Here is an 8,396-nt window from a genome sequence, read left to right as displayed (position 1 = left end):
GGTAACCACATATGTTCTGTAGGCTACCCAAATAATGCAACCTTCCACTCTGATTTTGAAAGTACACTCTGATTTAGAAAGTATGAATGAATGTAAGATTGTTTTGAATGTTTGAATGATTTAGTTATTCAAAAGTTTGAAAGTTGTACCAAGCGTTTTAGAATGAACTTTGAAAGTTTTGACTGAAAGAAAGTTTGTTTTGAAGGATTTGAAGTTTGATCGAATGAAAGTTTGTTTTGAATGAATGAAAGTTTGTTTTGAAAGAATGAAAGTTTGTTTTGATTGACTAGAAATTTTATCTTATTTGAAGACTTTTGTTTCTGAAAATCTAGTTTGTTTTGAAAGTTTTGAAAATTGTATTAAATATCTTAAAGGACTTTAAAAGTTTTGATCTTTTCGTATTTTTGTTTACGAATGTTTTGAAAGGAAAATGAATTTCAAAATTTGATATGGAAATTGCTTATTGAGTATTTTTGTACTCATCTTTGTTTTCCTAAATGTTTTTCAAATGAAGGATTGAGTGATCGTTCTGATAGAAGGTGAAGTTTAGCATACTGGTATGAGTTTGAAAGTCATCCTCCTATTTAGTTGAGTTAGTTTAGAAAAATTCTGTAAAGAAATTGCTTCCGTTGAATAATTTTAGTTCTTAAGGTTTCTTGAAAGTTACGTTTCCGCATTTTGTCAGAATGACCGTATTAGAAAATACGGGTTGTTACATATTAATTGGGTTAAATTAAATTAGATTTAATTTAATTTAATTAATAATTCTTTTTTCGTAATGAATTAAGTTTGATTTTATTAAATTGTTAAATTAAATAAGTAAAGAAGAAAAAAACCTATCCTCTACTTTCCACCATTTATGTTGGGGAATGGGGAGGGGGTGATGGGGGAAGTTGTAACTCCTTCTTCATCATCCTTTCCTCGGGAGTTTTCTTTCTTTTTGTAAGATGATGTTGGATGGGTTTCTAAACTCTAAAACAAAAACTCTTTCTCAATCTCTCAATCTCCCTCTCAATTTCAAGAAGGTTTCCACAAACTGAGTTCTTAACATCCAAAGAATAAAAGAGTAGCTTTGTGGTAGTGTTCAATCTTTCATGGGAGAAGGAAGCCTTGCTAAAAGACGGTCTTCAATGTAAGTTTTTCTTTTCCCTTGTAGAACTACTTAACCTTCAATTCTAGATTAAGCAAAAACACCCACGTCACACGTGCTTCCACTAGGAATTTGATCCCTTCACTAACTACTGTTGGTGGTGTTCTTTGAACCTTATACTCTCCACAACTAGTTCCTCAAATTCCACAACACGTTCTTTAGATCCCACAACAGTTTTTCAGGAGTAACTAAATTATAAACTTCAGTCATTGTCTTAGTCTCAACCTCTCATCTTCAGGAGGACTGCATTCTGATCTTTAATCATTCTCAGTCTCATCCTATCAACCTTAAGAGAACTTATGTATTGAGTCTTCTCTTCTGTACTTCCACCTAACTATGTACTTCTTGAATCTACTTTAGTTTTATCTTTGTAAAGAACTCCTTCATTGAAGATCATGTTCTTGCTTCTGCTAATTTTCTTGTTCTGGTCATCCCAAAATATGTAGTCTATCTTAGTTCCACCATACCCAAGAAAGGATTTGACATCAGATTTACTCTTGTCTGCAGTATCAATGTGAAGGTAAGATACACAACAAAAAACCATTACATGAGAAATGTTACTTGTTTATCGATCCAGACTTCTTCAGATAATTTGAAGCCTTATGATGTGGTCATCCATTAATTAGATAGGTAGCACAATTGATTGCTTCTGCCCAGAACATCTTATGCAATTCTGCATGTATTCTCAAGCTTTTAATATGCTCGTTTAGCGTCCTATTCATTTTCTCGACCACGCTATTCTGTTGTGGTGTCCTTGGAATAGTTTTTACCATCACAGTTCCACTGCCTGCATAATATTTCTTGAATTCTCTGTCGACGCACTCACCGTCATTGTTTGACCTCGAAATTTTTATTTTCAAGCCTGTCTCATTCTCTACCACATCATACTTATCTTTGAAAAAATAATTCAATACCTTTCTGCTTGAGTTGTCTACGAAGGTTACATAGTATCTGGAACCTCTAATGAAACAAACTTCAGAAGGCCTCCAAAAAATAGTAAATAAAATTTAAAAATATGAGTGAGCCAGGGCTTTTCGAAAACGTGAGTTGGACGCCATCATATCTAATGCTGAAAAGTATAGCATTGAGGAGTGTATGACCAAGTTGGACTCAATTTCTAGATTTCCTAGCACGGCTTATATGAAAGCATGTGAAAAGATTATTTTATATGAGTGGAAAGCAATGTTCATGATCATGTCAGATAAAATTATCCAAACAGTGTTAGGTGTAGGCTCTTCTCCTTAACTTTTATGATATTTAGCTACAATTTTTTTTGGTAAGAACTGTAGATGATAGGTACCTTCTTTTGTTTAATTATTTTGTACGAATGCTACCTGAAAGTTTCTTTTGTTTTTTGTGTTATAGTTACTAGAAATTTGTAGTTAGCTTTTGCTCTATAACCAGTAGAAATTTTCTTATTGGCTTTCATATGAAAAGAATATATGACGTGTTTGGTACCTTTTTTTAAATTAATTTTTTATTTTTGATTTTATTAGGTATTATAGCAGAAGATGGTGATCACGATGGTGACTCATCTACATCTTCTAATGAGATGATTGGTTAAATGCTTATTGTCACTGCAATTGCAATCAATATGAATATGAAATTCCTAAAAAGTCATGTCGCACATCTTTATTAAATGGGCGTGAATATATGTTAAGAGTTATTGAATGGACATCCTGACAGAATTTTTTATTCTTTTCGAATGGATAACAATACATTTACAGCTTTATGTGAAAAATTAAATCAATCAATTATTTAGTTAATGATAATAGAATGTTTAGTATTGAAGAAGCAGTTGAAATGTTCTTACTCACACTACGTCATAGTGCACATAATAGGAGAGGAGTGTAGCTGAACAATTTCAACAGTTCTTTAGAGTTTTAAGAGCTATGTGTATGTTGGGATGTGATGTTATCTAAGCTCTAAATATGATGGAAGCTCCATCCAAAATTTTGAACAATCTCAAGTTTAATCTTTGGTTCAAGGTGTGTATACAGTATAGTTTGTTTTTTTAGTTTTTCTAGTTTACTATTTCCATTTAGATATTTAATTTATTTTTCTTCTATTAAGAATTGTGTTAGTGCAATTGGTGACACTCATAGTTCATGGGCTCCTGCATCAAAACAAACATCGTATCGTAGAAGAAAGGTGATTGTGACTTAAAACATAATGTGTGCATGCTCATTCAATATGTTCTTCACGTTCATCTACATTGGTTGGGAAAGTAATGCTAATGACTCTAGAGTATTGTTGGATGCTATTAGTAGGGAACAAAATACTTTCCTGATGCCTCTTGAAGGTTAGAACATTTTTTTAATATACTACATGTACAATTTTTTCCCTTTAATATGATATTATTATAATTCAAATGGAATAAGAAAATATTATCTAGTGGATTTTGGATATACAAACATGCCTAGTTTTTTAGCTCGATATCATGGTGAGACATATCACTTAAGCGATTATAGGAAAGAGGAAGACATCCATGACGGCCACAAGAATTTTTAATTATAGACACTCTTAACTAATGTGATTGAACGTTGCTTTGGTGTACTTAAGACTCGATTCCTCATCTTAAAATTGATGTCAAACTATCCCATTCGAAAGCAACGCATAATTAAAATTGCTTGTTGTGCAATATATAACTTTTATTCGAATGTATTTAACAAGAGATACCTTATTTTAGGAGTATCAAGTTCCTGATTTCGAAGTGCCTGTTGAAGAAAGCTTGGGCAGAACACAATAATTTCTTGATATAAACTTAAGTCAAGCTTATATAAGTTGAATGAATGGTGTGAGGGATGTCATTGCTGGTACCATGAGATGGATTATTGTAATACATGACAGACATGAATTCATGATTCATGTAGTTTGTATTAAATATGTTTTTTCTTTCTACTATTTTATATATCATGGACTTAAAAAATGTTTTGTCATGTTTTATTTATAATATCAACATGATGTAGCAATACTATATTGTGACTATTATTATGGTAAAGTTTCTACTGGAGGTACAATATTATATAATGAACTCATTTTATTTTTTTATAAAAAGAAAAATAATATTATAAATTATAATATATTATATCATAAGTTGTATAATTTAATAAAGATAAAATTTGTAATTCAAATAAAAATGAGTTTCAGAGACACGTAAAAGATGTCGCTGAAAACCTAATTTTGTCGCTAAAAGTTTCAGCGACGAAACCATGTTCGTCGCAGAAAACTCGTCGTTTAAAGTTTCAGCGACACGACCTTGATGTCGCTAAAACTGATAGTCAGCGACAAGGACCGGTGTCGCTGAAAATTATATGTAGCGACATTTACGCGACACCTTACGCTGTCGCAGAAACTATGTTTCAATGACATACGTATATGTCGCTATATATAATTTTCAGCAACAAGATTGCATTGTCACTGAAATTTTATATAGCAACATCTGTTTAGATCGCTAAAAACGAGTTCTAGAATCCTGTTTTTTTCCAATTTCACCTTCGATTTTGCTCAATTTCTGTGCTTTAAAACAACACATATATAAAACGTCGCTGAAAAGTATTTTTAATATTAAAAAAATACGTAAGGTAGAATCTCCAAATGTGTAACATCCTATTATAACAAAAAAATACTTTTTAGCTACAAATAAGAATTTGTCAATATTTGATTCAATTACATATAACAAAACAAAACTTATGTTGTTTTGTGCACGAAATTTTTCTTCTGAATGATCCAGCACAGCCGCTTTTGATCACATAGTATATCCTATAAAAAATTAACAACAAAACTTATTTAACATAAAAATATAATCAAAAGAGTTTTTTTTGATGAAAAACGTAATGAACAACACTAAACCAATCAACAAAAAGTAATCTATTAGAACTCCAAAATCATAGCTTATAATCTAAACAACAATTAAATCATTTCTAAAACAAACAAAATTGCAATACTATAAGAGAAATAGTCTCGACATCAAAACCAATATAGATCTAATCATGTTATAACACTATAAACAACCCAAAATGCTCATAACTTCAAAAAATACTAATAAACTCATTTGTATATATATACAACACAAGTGATGACTACCATAACTGCAAGATCACGACATTTCAACTACATCAAAACTAATATTTATAAGTATATGCATCAAACAATCGTTGTTATGCTTCTATTAACATCATAAACAACTCAAATGCTCCTAATACTTGAATTTACTAACAAACCTATATTAGACATAATATAAGATATGACTACCATAACTGCAGGATAGCCACAACACTTAGCTACGTCGAAACCAATATTTCATAAGTACATGCATCAAATATGTAGCTACACTTCTTTCAACATCATGAACAACTCAAATGCTCCTAACATGAATATACTAACAAATTCATATCGATATAACATAATTCTTTACTATCATAACTGTAGGATAGTCACAACACTTCAAAGCAAATCAAGTCCAATATCTATTATAAAGTATCATCTACTTAAATACTCATCTACTATGGACAATATGTATGAGTACCTTTTTAAGCATCATTCGACGGTTGAGAATTGGCTCGTTGTGACGATCATTCTCCAACATTGCTTAGCATGTTTACAGTTTCTTGTAATTGACTCAATTGAGCCATTGCTGATTCAAGCAGGCTTTGTTGCGACTGTATAACGGATTGCAATTGAATTATTTGATTTCTTGACTCTCTATTTCTTTGAGAACTTCGTTCATTCTGAGTCGTCGTCGTCGGTGGTCCCTATCCAAGTGTACCTCGCCTGCCTAGTACTAGAACACTGATTTGTCGAGCTAAAGGAGGTTTTGCACCTTCTTCTACTGGTGCATTTTTCAGTTCAACCATTTGTTCCTACAATGTCCACAAATAATATTAGTACATGTCAAATAATACAAAAATAAAAAAAGTAGTTTTACCTACATGTTTTTGACCAGCCACCGGGCTCACCCACTCGTCGTTCATCCTTTTGTGTGTTACTTTGAACAGTTCAATGTCATCTATCTCTCGTCCTTCTTTGTTTTTCTACATAATTCAAACAAGGTTATGAGTAGTGAAATATTTTTGAAGTTATAACAAGAAAAAAGATACATACAATGTTTTCTCTGTGACATAAAAATGCGATCGTTTTTGCTGTATGACCGTACGGTACAGACGCTCGAGCTCTAGTGTTTGGTTCAGAAATTTTCTGACATATATATAATAGTTAGTAGCAAAATACTTAGAATAAAACTAATTCATATCTACAATGCATACCTTAAACTTCTCCGTTTCCCAACGATCGCATAAGCGATGCTAATCTTCATCTCGTGCAACATCTTTGTGTTTGTGATGTCGTGCTTCTTCTGGGGAATATTGCATGTAATGCTTATGCAACATGTACTGGAAATCTCTATGCCTACTACTCATCTCATGCTTCAAATAACGATAAACAATTGGATCATTGAGATTGAAAATGAATTGGTTCTAACAATAAACAACAAAAAGACGACGTGTTAATAATAATCACAATATAACAACATTTTAAAAAGTGTCACTAAATGAAACTTACGCTAAGTCTATTTATGATACTGTTTTTGTCTTCTTGGTTGACTTCTGATCAATGTTTACAATTCAGAGGAACGATTGACCGCACCCATACCCCAATTTGAGAGACCAATTTCGAACTATGGCTACAAACTAGCTTGCCATCCTCTTCTTCGATATTAATTTCTATCAGACCATGATTTTGGACATGTTTATCAGCATTCAGCCCTCTAGTGTTGCATCTACCTTTTCTTTTAGTCGTGCCAGAACCTACACGAAAGATATCATATATTTATATATTTAAGTTTAACTTGGAATAAAAAAAAAGATGTCTATTTAAATATCATACTCCGTGTTGTTTGATTAGCCTCTTCCAATTGAGTGCTTTCTATTCTATCGACATTGCTTGTGTAACTCCGTTGGTTTCCTGGTCCAAGATTTGAAGATGACATCCTGTGACATAATAATGGACAAAATAAACTGAAATTAAAAACTCTGTGCTGTTGAGTGCTTTCTATTATATACAGTGTCGATATTTATATGTTAATATGTTGCTAAAATGCTGTCGCTAAAACGTCTGTTTTTTGTAGTGTATGTGAATATATTTATTAATAAAATTTTCCTGAGTTCATTACCAAACACAGTTTCATTAAATTCTTAAATCCAGGCTCAATTTCCGAATCTGCAACCTAACACATACTTTGAAACAGTTAATACATAAAATACAAATCTAGTTTTCATTGAATCCCTTATTTTCAGACTCATCTTTTCAGATCACCAACCAAAAAGGTCATAAATTTCTATTACATATATCACAAAAAGAAGTCTAACTTGTCTATTCTTACTCAATAAAATAAAAGGAAGTAATGTGAAATTAAGGAAAGGAATTGGAGTGAGAATTTTCAAATATCACCATATATAATATATACTTAAATTTATTTGCTGAATAAGGCAACTTGAGGTGCCAATGTTGGTGACAAAGAGGAAAGGTAAGCAGCAGATACTCATTAGTCTAATATTGCTTGATTTGGCCAATCTTCAGCACCAAATATGGCAGGGTTTTGGTCAATATTGAATGGGCTATGAGTGTTGTATCAAATGTACATTGATAGTAGGAATAGGTTACATGCAGCAGTTTATGAGCTTTTGTCTCAACAGTACTGGTGAGATAGCAAGACTACTGGTAGGGGCTGGTAAAAATACGTTGTTATGTGATTTTTACCTTTACATTATCTGGTGTAATTAACAAAGATTTAGGGTTTGGAAACATGTGTTACAGAAGTGGACATTGTAATTATTTATTATTATTTTTTTTTTTTTGGATTAGCCCCTAGCATATTAGTTTTCTTGAGAAGGTTTCTAGTGTACGTTCCTTGTGTAAGCATGAGTCCACTTTTGGTTTGATTTGATTCTACTCCGAGGAAGTAGTTTAGGGCTCAAAGATCTTTCAACACAAACTTAGTTTCCAACTTCTCTATTAGTTGTAATTATTATCCATTATTTCTAGTGAGAATTATATATCGTCTACATACACAAGCATAAGAATAGAATTGAGTTCTGCTAAAAGATAGGTGTTTGCTTGAGTCCATAAATTGACTTCTTCAACTTACACACATGGTAAAGATATGTTGTATTGACAAAACCTGGGGTTGTTCCATGAAGACTTGTTCTTTTAGCGTATCTCGGAGAAATTCATTCTCGACGTCCAATTG

The 8,396-nt window shown here is 32.0% G+C and overlaps 1 protein-coding gene across 1 annotated transcript; it reads left to right on the top strand.

Annotated features, from left to right (window-relative positions):
• The first annotated feature begins 3,249 nt into the window (after positions 1–3,249).
• Positions 3,250–4,063, top strand: LOC148212227 (uncharacterized). The gene is made up of 3 exons (XM_088122152.1): positions 3,250–3,452; positions 3,546–3,580; positions 3,668–4,063. Exons 1-3 carry the CDS (start codon positions 3,323–3,325, stop codon positions 3,854–3,856), a joined length of 354 nt encoding a protein of 117 aa, XP_087978278.1. The 5' UTR covers positions 3,250–3,322; the 3' UTR covers positions 3,857–4,063.
• Positions 4,064–8,396: the final 4,333 nt, after the last annotated feature.

Source organism: Momordica charantia, assembly GCF_013281855.1.
Source record: "Momordica charantia cultivar OHB3-1 chromosome 3 unlocalized genomic scaffold, Mcharantia_2.0 BLBB01000003.1, whole genome shotgun sequence".
Lineage (NCBI taxonomy): Eukaryota > Viridiplantae > Streptophyta > Magnoliopsida > Cucurbitales > Cucurbitaceae > Momordica > Momordica charantia.
Note: the sequence above shows the minus strand (reverse complement) of the source record. Positions and strands in the feature narration are given on the sequence as shown.

Coding starts and splice junctions, on each gene's coding strand:
- LOC148212227 (XM_088122152.1), top strand. CDS start 3,323: ATGTGTGCATGCTCATTCAATATGTTCTTCACGTTCATCTACATTGGT. Junction 3,453..3,545: donor TTTCCTGATGCCTCTTGAAG/GTTAGAACATTT, acceptor AATATTATCTAG/TGGATTTTGGATATACAAAC. Junction 3,581..3,667: donor CAAACATGCCTAGTTTTTTA/GCTCGATATCAT, acceptor TTTTAATTATAG/ACACTCTTAACTAATGTGAT.